The sequence below is a fragment of the Coturnix japonica genome, chromosome 3 (genome assembly GCF_001577835.2).
Source record: "Coturnix japonica isolate 7356 chromosome 3, Coturnix japonica 2.1, whole genome shotgun sequence".
In the NCBI taxonomy this organism is placed as follows: domain Eukaryota; kingdom Metazoa; phylum Chordata; class Aves; order Galliformes; family Phasianidae; genus Coturnix; species Coturnix japonica.
The window spans coordinates 100,849,556-100,875,315 of NC_029518.1; the positions used below are offsets into that span (position 1 = coordinate 100,849,556).

At 42.8% G+C, this 25,760-nt stretch overlaps 1 protein-coding gene across 2 annotated transcripts in view; it reads right to left on the reverse strand.

Moving 5' to 3' along the window:
• The window catches only part of EVA1A (eva-1 homolog A, regulator of programmed cell death), a 145,200-nt gene that overhangs the window by 106,330 nt on the left and 13,110 nt on the right, over positions 1 to 25,760 (reverse strand). Inside the window, exon 2 of one of the 2 annotated variants that reach the window (XM_015859944.2) lies at positions 6,248 to 6,462. In XM_015859944.2, coding sequence (XP_015715430.1) covers positions 6,248 to 6,462 — 215 coding nt within the window. Of the gene's footprint in view, positions 1 to 6,247; positions 6,463 to 25,760 lie in introns of those variants that run through there. The other variant, XM_015859942.2, reaches the window with a different exon arrangement.

The window sequence follows — 25,760 nt, forward strand, 5'->3', positions numbered from 1 at the left end:
CTGCAAAACCACGGAATCATAACTTAGGTCAGAAAACTTTGTCTTGTTCTGCTTGGATCTGTGGTAACTCTTACTTAACACTTCCCACATAAGAGGAACATTCAGATCTTCTTTTCAGTATTATTGAGAGTAACAGCCCTAAGGAGAAGTTAAATTCAGAGGCAAAAGTCATCTACGCCATTGTGAGACAGCAGAAAACAAAGAACGCTCTTGAGGCTGAAGACGCCTTCCATTAATTCTAACTGGCTTCATTGTTAATCTACAGTTCCAACATAATTTGATAACTGCTATAATTCTGCAGAGTTACTCCATGGGGAGGAGAAATCAACATTTCCTTCTCATTCAAATAATTCTAATGCACCACCCACCATGTTCCTGAAAAAAATTAACAAAAAATCATTAAGATTTCTGATTTCCTACAGACTGATTGGGTAAAGCCTTGGATGTAATTAAACATACACATAAAGCATAAGATAAAGAATGCTGATGAAGGCTCAGTAGAATTCATCAGGAATAACACAAGACAAATTAGAAGAAAATAAAGCAAACAAGTTATGCCAGATCTAACACCAACTTAAAACCTGGTGCACACAATTCTCACCGAGCCTGAAGCTTCAGTGGATGCCAGACCACAGAATGGCCCAGGTTGGAAGGGACCTCAAGGATCACAAAGTTCCAACCCCCACCACAGGCAGGGCCACATGGCTGAAAAACTCAGGCATTCTATTCTTTTCAGGAAATCAGGAAAAATAAAAAGCCCTTGGCAAAATGAGTTTGCATAGAAATCGTTTTAGAAACACAAAATGGTCCCTTAACCTGTATACAAAATCAGCTGTTTGTGTCAGCTGGTAGACTCCTGAGTAACACAAAATGAAGTCATTGGAGTACATTATGTTAAAAAAAAAGTCACTCCAACAAAAGAAGGTGGAGGAGAAATTCCTGTCTGGCACAAGGGAGGAGGGAGGACACTTTAATTGTGTTGTGCCATTTCATAATAGTATTTCAGCAATAAATCAAGCCTGAGGGCTGACAACCAGTGTTCAGGAGGGAAGCTGTGGCTACTTAAGCCCATTCCATTCTCAGGTTCATGACTGAGCTCAGAGGCTGCAAGATTTGGAGGAGATAACTGAAAAATGTGAATTCAAGTAAAACAAACACTAATTTAACCCCTGTGATTTATGCCCTGGATCAATCTCACTGCAGTGGCCCAGGTCCTAAAGCGAGGGCAGTCTCAAGCTCAAAACCATGCCTTGCTAGTTGATACTACAGATGAAACGCATTTCTCACGCTCAGTTTGCTGAGCTTGTTAGCATAGTAATTGCTTGTGGTCATTAGCTACCAACCGTTTAAATCCGGAACTGAATGGGAGCTCTGAAACAAGGCTGTCCTCAGCTACTCCCAAGAGTCCACTCACTTTTATTCCATCTCTTCAAATCACTCTTCAAGAAATACTTCCCCTTGTGCTTAAAATAGACCACAACTGAGCTTAAAACCCAAGGCAATTAGATTTATCTTAGCTCTTAGTACCTTGCAGTAGTTCATAGATTTTAAACATTCAGGGTGAAATTCTGGACCATGAAAGCCAATGATGAAACTCCATGAGAGCCAGGATTCTGACACACAGCTTCTTTCTACCATCAAAGGAACATAAGGATGACTTCAGGGCACATCAGTCAGGCATAAAATTGCACAGAAGAACCCCACTAAATGATTTCCAAACTGCATGTTACAGAGGATAAGAATTCAGGGGTTGGCTGTATGATTGATCAGAGCTGCGTGCAGCCAGATGAAGATGGGCACAGATTTGTACTGAGAATTTTACACAAGAAGATACCAGTAATTAAAATATACTCAATCATTTTTAGGTCACACTCAGCCCAAGAACTGCTGTTATGGTTGAGTTAAACCAACACATATATTGGCACTCTTCCATGAGCTTTGCAATGAGAAGTAAATAGAACTGACAAGGCAGCATTAGTTCTCCCCACACAGACATCTCAGATTGTTGGTGTCGCCTTGAAGTACTGAGTACACAGTGTGTGTTAAAGTTGCAATCCTATTTAGAGAGCCTTCTCCCAATTACGTGCAGACTGCATGTTAACTAATGAAATCCAGTGCAGCAAGAAGATTTTTGAAGGATCAGCAACAGGGAAGGAAAAAGTAGAGGAGGAAGTGGAATCTGTAGCGCTGAGATGCAGGTCACTTGCCTACAGTATTACCAAGAAACCTTCCCAGTCTGCTGCTCTGGAACAGCGCTCAGTTTTGCCCAAAGCGCCGCATTCAATTTGTTCGTTAAATTAAGATGAGTGCAAAGGCCCTGAATTTGACCACTGATCTATGGCATGTTCTAGCGCTCCACTGGCTCTCTTGTACTACTCCCCCATGGACTTTCTGACACTCACCATGAAGTCAGCAGAAAGAAACTACACCCACATAACTGGGGACATACAATAACACACCAGACTGAAAATCAGAGAGCTGAAAATTGGGGGCACATCAGCCCTGCTATGGAAGTAAATTTCAGCAAGGTGAGTAGTGCAGGCAGCAGCAGTACTAACATGATTAAAAACCAACACCAAGATTTTCCAGAGCTCCTCTGCAAGAGCCTTAAAAGAGCGAGGAGACAGTAACCTGCAAAGAGCTGGGCTATGTTCAGCAAATAGACAGAGCCAGTAAAAAATGCACAGCTACCACCTAATTAACCATTACCTACATTTCCTAACAGTGGGAAACTTAATCCATGTGGAGGGCCAACTTCAAAGGGCGAGGAGGGCTAAGCTAAAGAAATACAAAAGGATACATAACTAAAAGTCATGGGATTAAAGAAAGGGAAAGCATGAAACAGAGTGGAGAAAAACCCCTGAGAGCAAACCATGACACTGTCAAGCAGAGTCTTGGAAGCAGTGACAGAAGTCCCATGACTTGGAAAGTTTAAGTTTACAATAAACAAAGCATTAGGAGGTTTACAACCCAGGGGGCAATCCTGCATCTTAAGGGAGACAGGAGCCTCCGCCTGTCACACCTCTCCTTCAGCCAAGCAAAGATTTCAAAGATAGAGTAATTTAGAGATACCTGTGATCTCTGCATCAAACAGATCTCCAATTTGCAAAGCATTAGCTGGGGAGATGCTTGCCAGAACTGATTTCAGGCAGTGCACAGTTCATTAATGAAGCTGTACAGGTTCTGTAATGTTTTACAAGAGCAGCTTTGGCACTGCAGTAACCTCCTGTGCACCCTCAACTCACAGCTCACAAGCACCTGCAAAACAAATAGCGCAGTTTGATGAAGAGCTGCCCAAACTGCTCTTGAATTCACTGATGTCTCTGAAACTTTCCCTGCTCAAACTGTCCTCAAATCCTGGAAATCTGACGTGCAATATGGTGAGCCCTGAGCTCTCCCTGCTGCACTGACCACCATGTCATCTGGTATAAATTCCTTCCTTCCTTTCTGTCATTTCTCCCTCTCCTTCCCTCTGGCCTTCAGTGACACTGTGCAACATCCCAAGACCGGGCATGACAAGTAATTTCCACATAAGCTGTTCTTGTGGTTTTATGACAATTTACCAAAACAAAAATCCTGCAGATAATCTGCTCTGAAGGGAAACCTCGCTTTCTGGTAATAAGCAATAATTTTAGACCAACCAATTCTGCTGAAACCCAGGGTGGGGGCCATGGAAAGCTTTATAAACAAGTTACTCCCATGCACCTCCTCCTCAGACAAACAGCTGAAATTTACTGAAATACATCTCCACCTTCAGGTATGTTTCAGGCACAACTTGAGTTAGGGTTTCTTACTGAAGAGATTCACTCAGTAGGCACTTATCAGCAGTATCAGAACACTAACACTCCTGTTTCTGCTTTGCCCCCTGTGCCAACAACTGTATTCATTTGAATAAGCTTACTCTGCTTATCTGTTAGCTTCCAGATTTCTACAAAGGCATGAGATGAGAGATGTCCCCGTGGAAGTGCAAATGTCTGTGATAACATGACAGATGAGAGAAGCACAGCACATAAGAGGCCAGAGCAGGTGAGGACAGTCCCTAGCAAACCTCCAAGAAGCAAAATCTCTCTATGTATGTTCTCCAGCTGTGCAGTAATGTAAGGCAACTCCTCCACCCTCTCACACACAAAAGAGTCAGACAAATCATCAGATTCAAATGGGCCTGACCAGCTCTGCCTACAGACACAGGACTGCAGAAAAGGAAACTCCATTATAAAATCACAATGCACAGATCCACAAAAGAAAATCTCCAAGCTCTCTGATAAGGTTGCGTGCTCAGACCAATTCCATCCACACAAGTGTACAAAACAGACCAAGGTATATGGGAGTCAGAAATCACCACAGTGACACCAAGGCAAACAGAAACATGCCGATGCAGCTCTGCAACTTCAGCACTCAAGCCAGTATCTCTGCATGCTCCTGCTCTGGCTACATAGACATCCTTGTGGGCACAAAACTCTGCTTAAATTACACAGTGTGGATAAACACTGTTACCTGCTGCCAAACACTTTTAGTGGTGGGACTCAAACATGCCCAGAAGATCTTTAGTATTCCAGGATTTAATTTTCTGGGTGAAGGACAGCCTTCAATTCTGGCAGCTGCTGTTCCTGACCTATAAGCAAGAGATTGTCCAGCCACCACAAAGCTCCTCCAGTCTGCAGCACATGGATCACATTTACCAGCTCTAAGGCAGAGCTCCAAATGCTCCTCTTCTGTGCCCCCACTCTGCCCTCTTGGCTAGGATGAGCACACTGCTCTGTTACCTAACAGCTAAGAATAATTACAGCTGAACTCTACAGAGAAGGTACAGAAGAAACAATTCCAGACCAGACTGTCTAATAGTGCAGAGTACAAAGTTAGCCCCTAATATGGAAGGAGGAGAGGGCACTTTCTACACCCTCAGCTTTAAATCATCTTCTTGAATGTAGCACAAATCTCTCTTCCCACAATACATCTCATGTGTCTTTTGCTAATTTTAGGCTCCCCTGTTAAATAGAGTGGAACAGGAGGCAGGAGGCTGTTTGGAAAGCAAATAACATCTGGCTTTCAACACAACTTGATTGTTGTTTTTCTGCCATCTCCACACATGCAGTTTGGGGTCGCTGCCTTCACATCTCGGGCACATTCTCCTAAGCAGTCAGAAGGCAGACCTGCTAAAGGCTTCAGTCTGTGTCCTCCCACCTTGAACAGTCAATCGCCTCATATGTTGTATTATGAAACTTTTATTACCATATCTTGAAAAACCTCCCACCGATAAGGACGCCTTCCCATACCACAACTCAGTCATTTAAGTGCAGTGGAACCATAATGAGGACAGCTGCTGATCAGTTAACTCAAGGTTCTGTTACAGCAAACACCAACCCTGCGCAGATCTGGAGAACTCACCATTGACATTTAGAACCCAAAACACTCATTTCCACTTTTTTTTTAAGCTGTAAATTCCTCAGAAAAAAATCCTGGATGAAAGAATGAGAAGTGACGGGGGAAACACAGGCCTCTATGAAAATTATAAATGAAATTATTCAGTAGCCCTGTGGGTACATTAATCTACTTCTGCTCTAAGTTTTAGTATAAGTTACTATTGATTCATAGCTATAAACACACAGCATGCTTTAGAAAAGTTAAGTCCTTGCCCAGAGATTTTCAGTCTCAAATCGTGCACTTAGAAATAAATGGGTTTTCTTTGACTCCAAGGAACAGATCACTCATCACAAACCAGCCAATCTGTGTTTCTAATCTGTTGTTCTTACTGATGTCTGACAACAAAGGCAACATCCATATAATCCTCTGATTTGCTGAAGTTACACGTGCATATAGTCAGCACCCTCTGCAGAAATGGACGGAGATGGTTAACTACAGATACCTGGGAGATAAGCTTAAGTGATGTATTATCACTTCCAGTGGCCTAAGAGCCAAATGAGTCAGGAATAGAACTGAAGGATTCTTTCTGGGTTTCACATGACTGAAGTAAAAGCCTCTTGAGACAGGATCATTTCTGAAGTAAGAAGCCAGAGAAACCAGAAACAGCAGAGAAACTCCCAAGTGTGTTGAAAAACTATTTACTGGGAGGGAGAAGTATGAAAAGGTCTTGAAACAGTCCAAACATAATCTGGTCTCACAGTATACTCCATTTTAATCATATGCCTGAAATACTACTAGAATACTGACTAGAACCACAGGAAAATTAAGAAATGTCTGGCCTAGGAAAGAACTCCAAAATGAACAGATCCAGTTTAACATGAAATACCTGAAGGGAAGTGCCAACTGAACAGGCAACATCTTCCTTAATTAAGGTTGCAAAGGAGCGGGGAGAGCGAGAAGGACACATCTGATGACTTGGTACAATTCTGCCATAGAAAGAAGACTGGATGCTGATGGTAGTTCTGTGGGGGCACCTCAGGGAAACATATTCTCCATCACAGGCATGATCAGTGTAATTTTTTAATACCTGTGAAATGTAACCTGCAAAAAAACATGACACAAACCATCATTAGTGACAAGTAAGTTAATAAACTAAATAATTAACATATTTGTGCAGGTTAACAAGCACACAACTAAACCAATGAGGGCAATATGGGGAAAGAAGATAGATATCAACAGTGAGAGAGAGAGGCTGAGTGATTCGTCCTTCAGCAGCATTGTACTTCCTTAGAGGAAGCAATATTCAGATGCTTCAAGCTCTTAGTCCACTCATACCACCTACACTGGTACAAACACCAAGTCTACAGGAAATGCAGCTGAGCCAGGCTCATCATTTATCCCATGCCTGGATACTACATGCAACTTCAGGTCCACCAGTACAGGAGAGCCATCAAAACATTGGAGTGAGTCCTACCAGGGGTCACTGGATGGACAGGAGCTGTAGCACTTGCCTTGCTGGAGAAGAGGCAGCTTTGGGAGAAAATAAAAGCAGCCTGGCAGTGACTTTAGGGAGGTGGAGTTAAGGAGATGGAGTTAAATCCTCCACAGGGGCATGTACTGAAAGAACATCAGGCACAAAATGCAACAGGTATTTCAGACTGTGTACATGGAGTAGCTTTTTACAGCGAGAACAGTCAGTCAGTGGAGTGGCTCCCTCTGTCTCATATCATACCACATGCTCCAGCATCCGAGCTCTATGGCAGTCAAAGGGACTCTCCAAGTTCTCAGCACCTTTTCTATACTCAGGGGACAGCTTGGTATGCAATTGCTTCTCACTGCTGCAAGGTGCTCAACACTGCTTACTTGTGTTCATCGGCATGTTCTCCACGACCATCGCGGTAATTTACACAGAGAAGCACAAAACATGGTTTGAGAGAATTCATGTGGCTTCCTGAGAATCATTTCAGTGTCCAATTGAGCTGGACATGCATTTGAGGGCTATCTTTACTCACTAAATAAACACCCGGGCCTTTTCTCTGGCTCCAAGTCGGTAACCAACAGTTTCCTCTTCCATTCTAAAGTAGTACAGCCTCACCTAGATTTCTGATGAGGAATAGTTCTTTATCCACATTAACACTAAAACCTTGCACAGGAGATGTGTGAAAGAAGACTAGTTCGAGGGAACTTTAAGGTGCCTGGAACAAAAGTAATCCTTGCTCCTAGAGATAACCAACACACACCACTTTAGCTTAGACGTAAACTTCAGGGGCTGGATTCACTGAACTTTCTACATTTTAGCCTGTAGTCCCATTTAGCAATAGGCAGCCATGCAAGATGAGCAGGAAAAGCGAACAGCAAACAAAAACGGAATATAACATGAAACAGTAAGCCTCATTTTCCATGCTATTACTCCAGCACATTAGGACTTCACCCCAAATCTGGCCTATTAGGGAGGGAGAGAAATATAGCCAAAGTACAGTGAAGACAGCACTGGCTCCTCCAAATACTCAATTATTCTGTCAGAGCAGCTAATCTGCAGCATGCCTTTCACATGTCCAAATCAGGATCAGGTAAGGTTTCCGTCCCTGCAATTAGTGCTGATCACTTGTTGAAATAGTTCCTTCCTCTCCTTTTATATCATCAACCTCGTAGTAAGTTGAGTTTGTTCAAGCTCAAGGTATTGAAGTACATGAATGCTTTGATGGTGGCTGACATCCAGTTGATTTTAAACAAACAAAGCACAGTGCCTGAAACACCTGGAACTGACCACAGTTAGAAAACACTGAACTAGGCACAGAAGTGATCAGGGAAGACATGATGTTCTCCAAAGAGCAATAGGGCTGGGCTGTAGATGCTCTGGTTTTCTCCTTAAACATGCTAAATTTGCACTACATTCATTGGCAGTTCTGAAAATGCTGACATTTCTACACCCACTGATTCATGTTACAGTAAACCAAAACTTAAATTGTTTTCAGCATTCCTGCTGAGTTTTAGGTGATAAGTTTCCAGTGACCTTTTGTACCACTACATGCGGCGCAAGCAAGAGAACTACAAGGAGGCTCTTTGCTAAACGAAATGTATGAACATGGAGCCAGTGGCAGTGTCTGAAAACTTCAATGGCACTTGTGTACTAAACTGAGAAGTAATACAAAAGGAATAGCTCACAGGCTTCTGACTGGTTCCTGGCAAGCATGAAAAAACTTTTTTTGGGTGGTTGCAAGGTACTGTTGGTGTACAGTAAAATTATACAGCAGATGACCCATCAACTATTCATAGATCACAGAGTATGACAGTGAAGAAACTGGGATGAAAGAAGTATTATCAAATGCTGCTATAGTCCTACATCCAGTATGTTTCTCTGCATTACTTTCTGAGATATGAGCCATAGACTTACAAGTGCCCCCTCCCGACAAAGACAGAGAAGGCTTTTAAAAGCTGAATATTTTCATCAGCCTCACATTCTAGGATTTAAATTAGCATTGTTGGATCCAGGACCGGAAGGCAAGAATTATTTAAAGAAGACATCACAGCTGCACAGACACACTAAAATGTCTTCTGTTTTGTCATGGTTCATCTTGAAGGGATGGTGACACTGATTTTCATAGAATCATAAAATCACAGAACAACAGAACAGTTTGGGTGGGAAGGAAGCTTTAAGATCACCCAGTTCCAACCCCCTGCTGTAGGCAGGGACACCTCCTATAGCCCAGGTTGCACAGCCCCATCCAGCCTGGCCTGGAGTGCTTCCAGGTTTGGGGCATCCACAGCCTCCTTGGGCAACCTGTTCCAGTGCGTCACCACCCTCTGGGTGAAAAACTTCCTCCTAAGATACAACCTAAACCTCCCCTGTCTCAGTTTCAAACCATTCCCCCTTGTTCTATCACAGCCCACCCTCACAAACAGCCATCCCCCCTCCTGTTTATACGCTCCCTTCAAGTACTGGATGTCCACAATGAGGTCTCCCCGCAGCCTTCTCTTCTCCAAGCTAAACAAGCCCAGTTCCTTCAACCTTTCCTCATAGCAGAGCTGCTCCAGCCCTCTGACCATCTCAGTGCCTGCTCCAGACCCGCTCCAAGAGCTCCATGTCCTTCCTTTATTGGGGGCCGCAGGCCTGGACTCAGTAGGGGCCTCATGACCTAATTACACATAATTCAGGCCAAAGAACTTCCTACATCAAGCATCAAACCATGTCTAACTTACAGTATCTTCTAAAAATATCGTTTTGAGCATTTGCAATTACAAAGTTGCATACATAAGTTTGTAAAAGTCAACAGAATGAATAAAGAACATTATGCTTAGAAGACATTTCCCATTATCTGAAACACATTAGATCAATACATTTAACTGCACTCATTAAAAGAGTGTCTTACTCTTAGTTGACTCCACTTTTTCAGTTAATTCAATCTTTTATTTTACTTCCTCTTATTTTTCAGATCTATATTGATATTAACTGTTGGCTGTTGTTTTCTTCTTTCCTCATCTTCCTCATAGATGTTTTTGAGGCTCTGAATGTGAAACAGAACTTTCTTTTAGGGGGGGCCTTATTCAAATAGTTTTCTGGGGCTCAGAATACCCCATTTCCAAACTTTTGCAGATAGGTTACAGACTGTAGCATTTCAGTTTTTCTTGTTACACACAGAGCACCAACACTGGTAACATCTCACTGAAACAGTGTGAAGCCAATGGAACCAAGTAACACACTACTAGGATAGGTAGATGGGGCTGAATGTTTCCCGTGGTGAGGCTTGAAGCCAAAGCAAGTGACTCAATGAATGTGCGTCAAAGCAGGTTCTACTGATAATCCTGTAGCTGCAATAGTAACAGCAGCTCTCTCAAATCTCAGAGCAGCCTACCTTGCAAAAGTAGAGTTTGTTTTGCTTTGTTACCAATACTAGGGATCCAAATTTGCTATAACAAACCTTCTACGGAGAGATTTACTTTCATTTGCTATTCCCCCTATCCTTTCACCTTTCAGGTACCACACAGCAAAAGAAAAGCATTAATGTCTTGTAAGCGTACTTGGAAAAAAAATTTCATTTGAAGTCAGCATTTGCGTGCCTACTGTCTGATTTTCTGCAGCTAAGTTTAAGAGTCTAAACAGGATCTATTCCCACACTCAGTCTCTTCCCTGGGCAAGCTAATTCTCAGCTTTTCCTACAAGCACCATTGGGTCGTACAGCAAGAGACTGACAGCCCTTTTGTGCCTTCTGGCCCAGTCACTAAAATTGCTGAAATTAAACTTGTGCAGTTTTTCAAGGGCCAGGGATCAGCTTATTCATGTGTTGATAAAGCGATTACCTAAAGCAGCACTTATATAACAGGGGATGGAGTCAGGCACTGAATCCACGCACCTCCCTCAGGACATGTTCTGAGTTCACTGAATATTTTGCCACTTATTCAACACACCAGGAACAATTTGTGGTGATCATTGTTCAGACCACCTCTACCTAGTCCTGGATTTGCACTTTCATGGTTTGTGTGGTCAGTGTGCAAACCAAAACTGTCACTTCTACATTCCCAGAGAGAAGTGCCCTGTAAGACTCTGCAATGCACCTATTTGTCTCCATCAGGTTCCTTCTTAGGCTTTCCTTAGCCACGTCCCCTGCGGAGAAGCCAAGGCTGGTGAGCACAGTAAATGACAGCAGTCTCCCGATGCATCCCATATGACTGATGGATGCACCTGTTGGCTTGTCTTCCAATATTTTGGAAGGAAGGGGTTCAGCACATGACAAAAAGAATTCATTCTCAAATCAATACGAATTGTTTGGCAATAGGAAATATTCAACATTCGTGATGAAACCAGCTGCTGCATATCAGGTCTCCAGCAAAGTTTGCAGCAGCTCCTTTGTGTCCCCAAGCAGTGTGGCAATAAGTGGCGGAGCACCAACAGAGGAACGCTGACAATTGTTCTTTCACCATTGCAAAAGCAGGCAGAGGCTTTTTTAAATTTTTCTGTAATAAAAACATGCAGCAGCAGAAGTACAAATCAGGATGGTCTCCCTGCTTTGGGCTGCAGTTCAAGCAGTTCAGGTTTCCTCCTTCCTATTAAATAAGCCACAATTTCCTTGTACTCAAGCGAAAAACCATGCCTGTGTCAAAAATGTCTCACCAATGTAACTGTAGTTCTGTTTTTCCTATATAATCACATCATTTGCTAACAGAACTCATTGTACTCTAGGTGTGGATTTTAAAATTATTGCCTATTTTTTAATTTTTTTAATTTAATTTTATTTTATTTTATTATTTTATTTTTCCCCCTGCATCAGTGGGAAGGCAGCACTATTTCTTAGCTAGGCAAAGCTGGAATGCAGAGCCTAGGACTTTGGCCTAGGAGGCTCCTCTTTGGACACAGCTAGCATGCAATTTAGCTACCAACTGAACGGCCTCCATACAGTCAGTATATGAAAGAAAGTGCTATCAGGTACAAAATCCTTCATTCCACAGCAGACACCTAACCAAGAACAAGAGTACATGTCAGACAAAACATGGCTGAAATTGGTTTAACCCTGACTGTAAAGGGAACACCACCTAATTAGCTCAAACACATTTTTGTAACAGTCACCAAAATAAAGATGAGCTGAATTGTTCAGTACTTGTCACAGTACTGAGCAATGGCTTCACAATCTACTTCTAACAGGAGTTACCCCAAGGAGGAGCTGCACATAGGGTTCGGAAGATCAGCAGAGTACCAAGTTCTCACTGTACTGATCCCTCTGAGTGATTCTGTTCCAGCAATGCAGCAGTTCTTGTGCTAGTACAGTCCCGGGAGAGCCCCTGGTGTTCCCAGCTTTTACTGTTTCTGAAGTCACTCCCTGCATAGCTTTTGTTATCCTTATACCTACAGCTTGAGGTGAATGCTACAGAAGACACAACAAATATGACTGAATTTATCTGCATAAAATGGAATTATCCACATAAAATATAATTTGACAATGCATAGCCCTGAGAGTGAGAGGCCATGCACCACTAAATTGATTCATCAGTTAGAATGACCATCACATTCCTCTCCTTTTCCCAAAACAAGGTGAACTTGTCTATTCAGATAGCTTAGAAGTTCCCTTGACCCATGCCCTGCCAATGACTGAGAAACTGCTAGTTAGCACAGGTCTAAACAGCGACCTAAGCCGGACAATTGTGTGATGGTGATTAACACATCCCCTTGCTCTCTTTATTTTACTAGCATACCTAACTGCATACCTCTACTCCATATACTAGAGGCATAGAGTATATAACACCTCCACTGTGCCACTAACGAAATGTCAGCTCTAGCCATCAGACTCAGGGCCAGAGGAGTGTTCCCATCATAGTTCATTTGGGATCATTCCTGAACCTCAGTTTCTGAAATATCAGGTGGAGATGACCCATTTCAGTATCCATAGGTAGGCAACAGAAAGATAAGGACTCATAAAAGTGAAGTAACATGGAAAGACTGGTGACAGAGACACAGCAATGCTTACTGATTTTTAACCAGGAACAGTCAAAGACATCTGACTAAGAGAAAAGACAGAACAGCCCTATTCCACTACACCACCACAACCTTCTCTAAAAAAGCAGTAGGTGAAAACACAAAAGATGTCTTTCCACAGGGTCTCTTTTCTCCCCCACCTCTCACTAAGGCCAGTCCCCATATTTGCAGTTTCTTTCAAATACAGAAATAATATTTGGCTTCCCTAGCAACTAAGAACAAAGAGACAATAGAAATCTGACAGTGGAATTTATTAAGCTGCATACTGCACTAACCCCTTGTAAAGGGACAGCAATCAGGCAGCGCAGAATGGCCCCAGAGCAACAGCAGATAGAAAAGCTTTTTGGCTAAAAGCTATTTGTGCTGCTTTGACACAGTGCAGTTGCTTTGACTACTAGGCCAGAGAGGGGATTTGTTTTGTAAAGCAACACTTTGAAGGGCTCTGCCTCACAGCTGTAACAGTAACTACATCCACAACACACGTTTTCCGCTCGCTTATTGTATTACATACCAAACTCATGGCAAGCCAAAATAGTTTCAGGATCAGCTGCTGCTAAACTTGGCAAGAACTGTGCACATACATGGGCAATGTCACTATTTACAGCTAAAGGCTGTGATTAAACAACAAGACCTGGGGGCATTCCCCAATCCCTAAATCCTGAGTGCACATCCCAGCTGCCTCTCCTCAGAAAAGGTGATAATCTAAAGAACATCATTTTCAGTTTGGCTCTCTCTCTCTCTCTCTCTATATATATATATATATATCTTAATCTCTGAAAATGCAGACTGATGAATACCCCATCCTACATTATCCTGGTTTGGGACAGGACATGGAAATGAACTCAGGCATTCTAGAGCTCCATCTAATATTAAGCTTTTTTTCTATTGCACTAAAAATCACTTCTGAACCTAAGTATGTAATCTGTACATTTTGCACATGACACAGAACTGGACGGAACCCTTGATAGAGCAGATTATTTGGTGGGATCCACCATCCAGGGGGTTCTCAGCAGCCTCAAGAAATGAGTAATGTAATGAATTTCAACTAAGGGGAGATGCCACGTCTGGCTCATGGGAATCTCTCTCTGTACCAGCTGAGGCTGATGATCAAGAGACTGTGAAGCAGCTATGCAGAAACAGACCAGGAGGTCCTGGTAGACCCCAATTTAACCACAACCCAGTAATGTATCCTCACAGCAAGGGAGAACTAAGAAAAATAAAGAAAATGGAGCCAGTTTTCTCAGCAGCATCAAGCAAACGGACAAGAGGCAACAGGCACAAACTGAAATACCAATTTTTTTTTTTTAAATATACAAGTTTAAGGGTGGTCAGACCTTGGAACAGGTTTCCCAGCGAGGTCATGGAGTCCCCATGCTTGCATCTATTCAAAATCCAATTAGACACAGCCCTGAGAACCCTGCTACCAGTGACACTGCTCTAAGGAGCCAGGTTGGACTAGAAGATCTCAGGAGTCCCTTCCAACTTCAGCTATTCCATGATATCCAACCACTTCTCAGCATTCACAGACAAGATCGTGTCTTCTTTAAAACATTCTGAAGGAAAACAAACAAAACCGAACACATATTTCTCATGACACCAGCTGACACATTTCAGCATCATCTCACTCTGTTCACACAGACATTTACACTTAGTGACTGAGCCAACAAGGGGAAGCAAAATCCTGGAGCTGCTGCTTTTTAACAGAGAAGGTCTTCTGGGGGATGTAAAGGCTGGAGGCCATCTGGGGCAGTGATGATGAGATGACAGCTTCTTTGATCCTTGTTGAACCACAGGGGGGAGTCAGCAGAACTGCCACCTGGGACTTCCAGAGGGCAGACTTTGGTCTCTTTTATACCATAGTTGAGAGGATCCCTTGGGAGGCAGTTCTGGAGGGCATGGGAGCCCAGGAAGACCGGGAATATTTTAAGGAAGTAATTTTAAAGGTGCGGGAGCTGACCATCCCCAGGTGATGGAAGATGGGCTGATAGGGAAGGAGACTATTCTGACTGAACAGAGTCCTTTGGTCGGAACTCAGGAGCAAAAGGAAAGTTTATAATAGTCCTTCTTGAAAGAGGGGGCAAGCTACTTATAAGGATTACAGATACCTAATGAAGCCATGCAGAGAGAAAATCAGAAAGGCCAAAGCCCAGCTGGAACTGAACTTGGCCACTACAGTGAAAGACAACAATATATATTTCTCTAAGTATATCAATGGTAAGAGGAGGGCTATAGAGAATCTCTATCCCTTGTTGGATGCAGAGGGGAATACAGTGACCAAGGATCAAGATAAGGCTGAGTTACTTAATGCCTTCCTTGCCCCAGTCTTTAATAGTAAGACTAATTACAGGACAAGGGGAAATGGCCTCAAGTTGCACTAGGGGAGGATTAGGTTGGATATCAGAAAAAACTTCTTTACAGAAAGGGCTGTTCAGCACTGGGATGGGCTGCCCAGAGGGCTGCCTGAGTCACCATCCCTGATGTGTTTAAAAACTGTTTGAATGTGGTGCTCGAGGCCATGACTGAGCGGAGGGCTCTTAGTTAGGGTAGGATGGTTGGGTTGGGGTTGGACTTGATGATCTTGAAGGTTTTTTCCAACCTGAGCAATTCTATGCCCCTCAGACTGTACTTCAGTAGAGTTCAGGGAAGTAAGAAAAGTCTTTCCCAAGAACATCTCCTGAACAAGAAGCATCAACGACCTTTATAAACATCACTAGCATTTAACAGAACTGCTGCTTCGGGCAATGGAAATGGTACTTGGCACTCTGCATCTGCTGAGTAAGTGCTATAATCAGATCACCTTTCATGATTTGTTTGGTTTTCTCACCTGAATTTATTAATTTGATCTACTACAAAAATTGAATGTACTACAGGAAAAGATAATTTGGTAATAGTATTTGAAAATTTTGTGAAGAATTGTACATAATGACTTTACGCCTGAATTACTCAACTTTAGGCCAGTAGACCTGTCATGGACACAGAAGTAGAGATAACACCACACCAGTGTTCCTGCATTACATCTCTGCAGCAACTATAAAGGGATCCAAGGATAAGTATCTCACATCAGCAATCTAAAAGTTGAGCAGACTCAGAACAGAGCAGAGAACGCTCATCCCCACCTTATACTGTGTTTCACTCTCCAGCCAGCCAATCCGTCAAAAGATAACCACTAAAAATAGTGTTTGAATTATCTGGAAATAAGCTGGTAAGCAACTCCTCCTAGCAGACAAATAAATAGTGGAAGGGAATGTGTCTGTCAGAATCACACGAAGATGGGCTGTTACAGAGAACACTGCCTTCAGCACTGGATGGTATGTTTATTAACTAAGTCTATCAGTCTGCTTACAGTATCTGCCCTGTTTCCACAGCCTGGAGCTGTTGTCCTGAGATGGATTGTACTAAGTAGGGTAGAAGAGAGAGGAGGGAGAAGTGAAACAAGAGAATGCTAGAGAGCAAGGAGATGAAAGACACACAGGAAGGCATTGGATCAATAGACAAGAATTCATGTCATGATCAGCTAACATACAGACATTAGCATGCAAGGTATTTTCTAATAAAAAAAAAGTCCTGTTAGCCACAATGTGATGTGAAAAAGATAAAATAGCCAGACAAATGTCTAGGAAGCTGTCACTCCATCTTTCCTTCACTGTTTCTCACCCTACAGGTAGGAGGGGAGTAAGCCAGGAGAAAGGCCAGGGGATAAAAACAGCAGCAGGGAATTGGCTGAATGCCTCCGGCTCTGTGAAGCAGAACTGTCCCTCACAGAGGATAAAACAAGGGTAGAAAGCTTGAGTTTCCACAACCAGCACCTTACAGAGGAAAGAAATCTCCTGGATAGTATTTCAGTACAGACATTACTTTCCCTGCATCCAGAAACAACACGAACTGTTATATCCTGGCTAAACAGAATATTGGTGCTGCTTCCCACTGCTATGTATTGCTTGTAAAGGCAGAGGGATCAAGCAGAATTATTCTTCAAAGAAAAACAGAGGATCAAGGTGGGAAAGGAAACTTCCTCAGTGCTGGTAAGGGTAGGGCAGCAAGGACTGAGTGCCAAAAACAAACTAACATTCCAAAGAGCAGCCTTCAGAACTTATTGACTCCCAGATCTCAGGAGACTGCAATAATTCCTACTAGCATTCCTTGTTCCCTAAAAGAAAAAAAAGCAAAAATGAGAAGCTTCTGAGTATTTAACTCAGAAGATCCATTTGTGAACAATAGCCGAAAAAGGCTGACTGCCTATTTGGACCCTCATATAGAGCTCATTGATCCAGAGACTTCCAAAAGTAATAGTAATATGAAAAGTCTTTAAAAACCTATTCAACCTCCTGCAAAATAGCTAGCTTTTTACATCTATCTCCTTCTGTCAAGACCCTAGACTTGCTAATGCTAACAGTTCAATGGAGTTACAATTCACTTATATTTGACATAGCCTCTATACCAAGATGTTTTTCACACGAGTTAGATGCAGATGGGAACAAGCGGGTCTCAGCAGTCTCACATAGTTGAGATGGCAGATACACGGCAGATAAGACATGTGGATATCATCAGGTTCTTATGGTCATATCAATCCCTGACCTAGTTCTCAACCAAAATAAGACTGAAAGCCTTCCCAAGAGCTGCTGGAAATAGGCATCTTACAGCCAGCCTTCAAAAAGCAGAAGAAAGGCTTATGTTTGAGCCTAAACATGAAACATGAGACTTGCACACCTTGGAAATGGATCCAAGTACATGGAGAAGCAAGGTAACCCTTCTTTATAGAAGTGTGTTTTAAGTAAGATTGTATGGGCATGAGACGAACTATCTGATTCCTTTTGGTTGGTTCTCATATATTTCTGTCTCGGTGTCTATTCACAATAACCCTGTGAACAGTGGATGCACAGAAATAGCAGATTTCACAGGAGAATCCTGGTTTTATTTATGATATTCCATATCACGGCATCATGCAGCAGGCTGTCTGACACTTAAGAACAGTGCTGTGTGCAGTTCCTGTGCACTGTGCTTTCGAGCAGACTCAGCTATTTCACCTGAGTTCCAACTCTGGGAGATATGATCTTCCCAAGCCAGGGAAAGGGAAATTTTCTTGTCTTTTCCAGTAGGCCAGCCGTGTTTCCATACCCTGCCAATACGGACTCGAACTGACCTACTCTCTCTCCTCCATTTTGTTTTTGGTTCATCTGGTTTATTATTCTGTATTATCTCACATTCCTTTTAATAAATTAGTTTCTCCTATCTCAGTCAGGTTTTTTCCTCTTCTTCCCCCCTTCTCCCAAGGGGAAGGATGGCTGCCATGTGATTAACTCCTCAAACCGCAATGAGGGGAAACAAAACAGAGGTAATTGTTAAGAAGAAAAAAATAAAGAAAAAAACCCACAACGTTTTCAACTTTCTGCCATGATTCCAAGTCATAAATATCAGGCAAACACAGTAGAGCTGAAACTTTTGGGAATGCTTAACTAGCTGGAAAGAGCAATACTGACTCCTGGCCTACTGGAAACTGTGAGAATTAAGGGGAAAAGATGGACCAATCATTAATAAAATTCCCACTCTTAACACATGTCCTGATGTTTCCTATCCCTGAGGTCCTTCTGTGAGCTGGTGGAAATTTCACTCTCGCTCTGACCTCAGATGGACAAAAGCAACAGCATGATGGATTTCCATTCTTCCCACAATCACAAGCATACGCAGCCACCAATATGGCAAAACACTTCCTTGTTCAATATCTGCTGTGCTGAAGTAAGAACATAAAGATGATAAAGGCGGTACCAAAACACAGGAGGCTCCCCAGTCACTGTCATCTAACAAAACCAGTGCCTGGGAACTTTGATCAGTGTGTTCAAGATGGTGTAGCTGTCTTTTTGCTTTAACCAAAATGAAACCCTGAAACTAGGAGACATCTTCCACTTAAACCCATTTTGATGTTTTCATGCCACCCTGAGCTTCGAAAATCTGAAAATCCTGGTACATCAGCACCACATCCCACCAAATTCCAACACAGGCAACTCCCAAGCACAATTTCTGCATTATACAAGAGCCCCTCGAGATGCTCTTGTGGGACCTCGAGATATTCAAAACTCAACTGAACAACTTTAAAACTATTGTGGTCACAAATTTGTTCCAGCTCCAGCAAAGCATCTGGAGATACTTTAACTTCATACTGAAATGCTCCCAACTTCAGCTGCCAAAGGACTGATGATTTTTCACAAAAGAAGCACAGCAACAAATGCTGAGCTGGGCATAAAGGCAGAACCATGCTCTGTCAGGACCCAGTGCTGCTAGGTCACATAGGTCACAATTCAGGCAACTATTTTATGCATCTGACCTTCAATTGAGGCAAGATACACAGAAATACTGACCTGAATTTAAAAACCAAAGCATGTATTCTTCCCTGGCCCTCTGTAAATTTGGGCGTTGGGCTGTGCAGACCTGCATTGGTCTGAAACACTGAATTACCATTGCTGCCATGCTGAGTAAACTCTGCTGCTTTACTGCCCAAACAGGGGTTAACACAGATATATCTGATACCTGTGCTGACACGAGTGGCCATACCCAACACTACCATTTTATGTCCATAAGAGTGATATTAACTACCACCACACAACCTCCTCAAAATGAGTGCTACACAAAATTTTATTAAAAATATGATCACAAGTACCAAAACTTGTTCTTAGGTTTATTACAATACTGGTTAAATTCTCCTTAGGTAGATATAACTGCACTGCATCATCTTCTTCCATGCAAATTTAACTATGACTACCCGTATCTGACTAATCATCTTCAGAAATGCCCATATGCCAGGATACCTCCAGTCTCTCATGGTCCCTCCCTGCCTTCCACAGTGAGGTGTTCCAGACTCCCCGGGGAAACTGTGGAGCTGGATCGAGAAAAAGAAAGAAGGGAAAAAGACAGTAGGATTTTATCAGAGAAACCCACAAACCATCCTAGGCACAGCCCAACAGGGAACATGCATTTGCTCCCATAGTTAGATGTAGTATGAGACTGTTTCAGTCTTGGACTAACTAGAAATACATTGAAAACCAGGGAATGAAATAGGAAAAATGCCGGACAGGTAACATGCTATGATTATTCATTCCATATGGAAAAGAAGAAACCCTGCACAGCTGTTTTGCTTATCACACCACACAGGCAAAATCTCCCTGATAGAATCTCAGCAGTTTCTCCCCATTCTGGCCTCTGCCAGCATTCTATTCCCACCTTCAGGCTCTGTATTTTGTCTAGCAGAGAGCAGGTGAGATTGTTTGTATGGTCTCAGTAAAACAGTAAGAACAGTAATAATTAGCCCAAACCTGCCTACCTGATCCTTTTGCCTAAAAAATAAAATAAAAAATAAAAAAAATCAGCTTTCAGCATTGTTTACATGAGCACTTAAAGCATCCCAGTTCAGACAGCAGCAGATCAAGGAACCTTCACAAGCAGAGTGGAAGATGTGCTGCCCTCACTGCTATAGAACATGGGCGCAATTTAACATGGGAACCACCCAGATGCAGCTGTTCTGCCATTCTCTTGTTTCACTATAGTCTTCCACCTGGGCTCAAAGGCAAACACAGCCCAGGCAGGGCACAAGTACAGAAGTATTTTATATGGCAGGCCAGCCTGGCTACAGGCTGAGAGACCCAGAAAATATTGAAAAGAACAAAGCTGTTTCTGAGGGTCACGATACAAAGAAAAATGCATTAGTTCCATATCTCCAAACTTCATTATGATTTTGTTTTGTATGAGGGCATTTCTCAACTCCCAGTACAAGGTTCTAGAGCAGCTATGAAGTTTGCTGTCACAACAAGCAGCTAAGGAAGTCCCTGGGCTGCCCTACACAGGACAGGCACATACCCAGGGATTCCCTACCTTAGTCAATTGCCTAACAGCTGCCCCTTTGTGGTGGATATCAGCTAACATCTCATTCACCAAAGGAAGATTTCAAGGGACAGATAACCTTCAGCTGGGCCTTTAAGCACTTACAAGGCTTCCAGCTTTCAGATGAGTATCTAAACAGAAAGGGTAATGTAGAAGATGAAGGAGTGAGGAGGAAGAGTTGGTATCGCTGATTATGAAGAAAGCCTAAACATATTCAAAGACAAAAACCTCAAAACATCTCACGATGTACAGTTGTGCTTCCTGTCCAGCACTAGCCAATAGGTCTCAATAAACAAACTCCTTCATGCCTCCTTTAAAATACCAGCCTCATGTGAGTCACTCTTTTCCATACATCAAATTAAGATAATTACTTGAAGAGTGGTGAATAAATACCTTCTTAGATTAGAATTACTATAGAATTACAGAATCCTTAGAGTTGGAAGGGACCTCTGAAGGCCATCTAGCCCAGCTCCTCTGCGATGAACAGGGACACCACAGCTAGATCATGTTGCCTAGGGCTTGATCCAGCCTGGCCTTGAATGTCTTCAGTGATGGAGCATCAACCACAGCACCTCTGGGTAACCTGTGCCAGTGCCTCACCACCCTCACTTTCTCCTTATATCTAACCTAAATCTCCCCTCTTTAAACTAGAAGCCATTTCCCCTTGTTCTGTCACCACAGACCCTGCTAAAGAGCCTGTCCCCTTCTTTCCTGTATCTCCCCTTTAGATACTGACAGGCCACTCTCAGCTCACCTTGCAGCCTTCCCTTCTCCATCTGCACAGCCCAGCTCTCAGCCTGCTCTCACAGGAGAGCTGTTCCATTCCATGGACCATTTCTGTGGCCCCCTCTGGATGCACTACAACAGCTCCACATCTACTGCACTCAGGACTCCACATCTGGAAGCAGTGTTCCAGATGAGGCCTCACCAGCATTCAGTAGAGAGGCAGATCTCCTCCCTCACCCTACTGGCCACACTGCTCTGGATGCAGCCCAGGATACAGGCGTGTTTCTGGGCTGTAAGAGCACTTTGCTGGCTCATGTGCAGCTTGCCATCCACCAGCACCCCAGCTCTTTTTCGGCAGGGCTGCACTCAATCCTTCCCTAGCCCTTGCGCCTGGATTTGTTGACCCTCACAGGGCCCACTGCTCTAGCCTGTCTAGGTCCCTCAAGATGGCATCCCACCCCCCTGGTGTGCTAACAGTCAGATTAATACTATTGTTTCTAATTCATACACTGAAACCAGGATAGCCCAGTGTGAATGACTCACCAGCAAGCTGCTTAGCATTTACCAAAGACTCAACCATGGATGACAAAGTAGGTTGTTTGAAACGTGGATTACATTGATTTGTAAGCGAAGAAAAGATCAGAGAACTCTATTAGTAGTTCCTCTGACCAGCTGCATGGGTTCCCCATTAAGAGGGAAGGAAAATTTTGTCTTTGTTATTTTCCCCCTCAGTCAATACTCAGTTTTTAGAAAGCATTCAAGAAATGTTGGGATGCAAAACAGACATCACTTCCTCCTTGCGTATCCCTGAAGGAATTTGGTGCTGTTTTCGAATGGGCTGCCTCCCAGGACCTGGGGGATATCCAATTTCCCATTCAAATGCAGGCAATAGAAAAAGCTGAAAGACAGATTTCTGTGGATTGCTCCTCTGTCTCATGCCCAATCCTGTAACATGAATGAGGCTTTTGGTAGTTTTGTCCTTCCTATTAATAACCACTTCATTTACTGTTCACAAAAGCTAGTCTCCTTTGCTCCTAATAAGATTCCCCCAACATCACTGAAGCCTAACTGTCCTCGGGGGCTGGGTTACTCAGGAAACCAGCAAGTTTAGATTACACAGCTATTCCTGCTGGCATTCAAAGCCCCTGCACCCTCATCATGCAGCTCAGCTCTTCAGTGGCACAAGGTCCTGCAGCCATGTGCCACCTCCCATGTGGGACACGTTTTCCTGTCACACCGGGTTTCACAGTTACCATCCACTCTGCAGAAATGCATTCTTCTTGCTTTACAGTCAGACCTCAGGTACATCCACAGAAGGAATGAATCTGCTTTCTATAAGGTCTCTGATCCACCACTGTCTGAGGGCTTCATTAATCCCAGTTTCATGTCACCACATGCCATGCTATATAGGAAGCGATTTGTTAGTCACACCCTCCATGCAAACTGATCAATGGGAACTGCAAGGGCTGGGCTCAGGCTGCTCTAAGCAACTTCTAAAGATTAATAAATCCTTGCCCCCTCCTGATCCTTGAAGAGGATAAATGGGAGATTTCCTAAGCATGTCATCTTGACTCAGTGTCTTCCTTGCAGCAGGCATGGAAGAACTTGGTATAAGCCTGTTTCTCTGAAAACCTCTGTCTTCCTTTCTGTTCCCTTCCAAACTACACAGAGACTTCAGCTGTTCTGAGTAGCAGCTGAAAACCTGCTCTGTTTCAATTGTTCGTTTGTTTGTTTTTTCTGTTCTGTTTTGGTTAAGTGCTCCAGCATTATTATTTTTTCCTAAAGGAAGCGTCTTCACTATTCCTCATGCTCATATTTACAAGGACAGGCTGAGAGAGCTGGGGCTGTTCTGTCTGAAGAAGAGAAGGCTCCAAGGTGAACTTACAGCAGCCTTTCAATATTTAAAGGGCAGCTACAGGTAAGAAGGAGACAGACTCTTTAGCAGGTTCTCTGGTGACAGAACAAAGGGAAATGGTTTCAGGCTCAGAGAGGGTAAATTTTAGTTAGATATAAGGAAAAGATCTTTTACAGTGAGGGTGCTGAGGCACTGGAAGAGGCAGCCCAGTGCTGTGATTGATACCCCATCCCTGGAGACTTCCAAGGTGAGGCTGGATCAGGCCCTGGACAACCTGACCTAGCTGTGGAAGCTAGGTCAAAAGCCTGTTTAGCTCAGAAACTTCAAAAAGAAGTCTTCACTGAGTAAACTCCTGTATTTTGTATTTTAAAGCACTAAATAAGCAAAAATCCATGGCATCTCTTCATATGCTACACTAATAGTTAATTATCTTCCTCGTTAAATGCTCGTGTCTTGTTTCCAGCACAAACAACAGGATACAGGCCCAGGCTAAGGCAAATTAGACGCATTTTTCTCCTCTCTGTTCCTTTCACTACTCTTCTGGAATACAAAACCAGATTAGCTAAAGGTAATTGTACCGCTGACAAATCTTTCCAGTCAGGGACACAGGATCAGTGTTGCTACTTCATGATTTAAACTACAAACCCTACAGTAATCAGCATTTTTCTTGGAGTTCCATCTCCCGGAAACAGGTGATTATGAGATAATCCCCATCTCAGTAACTTTCAAAGTAAATTACAGACCCTGTGAAAAAAACGCAGAAGTGGCCTGCATGCCCCTAACAACGTATGAGAATGACTTAACTCTAATTCTACTTATTTCTTTAAGATTAATCATTATTGTTATAGAAGACTCAGTGACTTGCAACTGAGTTTGAAGGGAGAGACAGAAGAACTGAGAATATCAAATTCTAGAGTTCTTCTCCTGGACCTGAGAGGATAACAGATGAACTTTGAGGTTTGGATGGCCACCATCAGCATAAACAGTACACACACCAAGGCTCTCATCAGCTTTGCTTTTAACTTTGACAAATCTAGAATCAACTCCAATCACTGAAAAAGCTCAAAGTTTTGGATATTTCTCTCGGACAACAGAAATCTCCTATTGATAAGAGGACCTACAAAGATACCTATAAATAACATGAGCTGAGGTGCTGAAAGGTTACTTGAGAAGCACGCTTCTGATCTGAACATCTGAACACATCATAATATATAAGGCCAACTCCAGGAGATGTATCTACAAGAGCAAATGATGGCCCAGTACCTGCAAGTCCACCTTGGTAACTGAGAAAATATTACTACTATGAACTCTCACTAATTCAGTGCTAATGAGTTAGTTTGATTGTATTGTTTTAAAATTATTACTAATCGTATTACTTTATTATTTTAATTGAAATTAAGTATGCTTAACTGAAGGTAACAGAACGAATTATATTTTTCCTTGAAGACTATACCCCGTGCATCATGAAACCAACGCAAGCAGCTTTCACAGCAACACACAGTGGTCTAACTGTTTTAAAGGGCAGCACTAAAAGGGCAACTCTACTAATCTGCAAGAGCATACAAGATGTCCAGCTTCCACATTCCCTACGTTTTCCTTCTTCTGAATCTGCGCTGTCAATGTTTGTCTCAGCAGTCAATTTCAAAGGAGAACCCAACATGTTCTGGTTGAGCTACTACTCTGTTCTTAAAATCATAGTTCCTTAAGAACACCCAGATACATGCTCACATTGAACGCTTCCAGATAATTTTTAAGTATTTGTAGTCTTTGTCTCCCCTACAATGGCAGCTGGCACTATAAATATCTCAAAAGAGGCAGAGAGAGAAATGAGAGATTCAGAATTACTCTTTTATTCTACTTTTAGAAGTATCTCCTTCTCCTACAGCTTTCAGATGGTATCACCATCTGGATACATCTGTCTGGGTTTGTAAATAGGAAATCACAGAATTGTAGGGGCTGGAACAGACCTATAGAAACAATCAAGTCCAACCCCTTGCAGGTTCCCTATTGCAGCTTATACAGGGAGGTGTCCAGATGGATCTTGAATCTCTCTATGGAAGGAGACCCCACTAGCTTTCCACATAGCCTGCTCCAGTGCTCCATTATTCTGACTGCTAGTGCGGAATGAGAGTCTTTAGCTATACCTGATCAGAATGGTATTTTAAACTGACAGCTGAAAACACAGTGGAATTGATGGGAAAGGCAACCTTTAAATAGGGATGTGCAGAAGCACTGGGCACCTGTTTGATTTATTGACAGAGTAGGCTTCGTTTAAGAAGGATAGCAAGCATATTTAATCTTCATGTCGACAGAGCGGCACTAAAGGGTAGAGAGTTATCTCAGCAACAATACTATGTCTTTAATCATCCCATTTTTCCTTGTTTTGGACACCAAAGTTTGGTTCAATAACTTCAGCCTTGTATTCTTGATCCACGCTTCCGCTGCACTGCCTACTAAAGATCTGGTACTCAAGCCCTTGTTTTA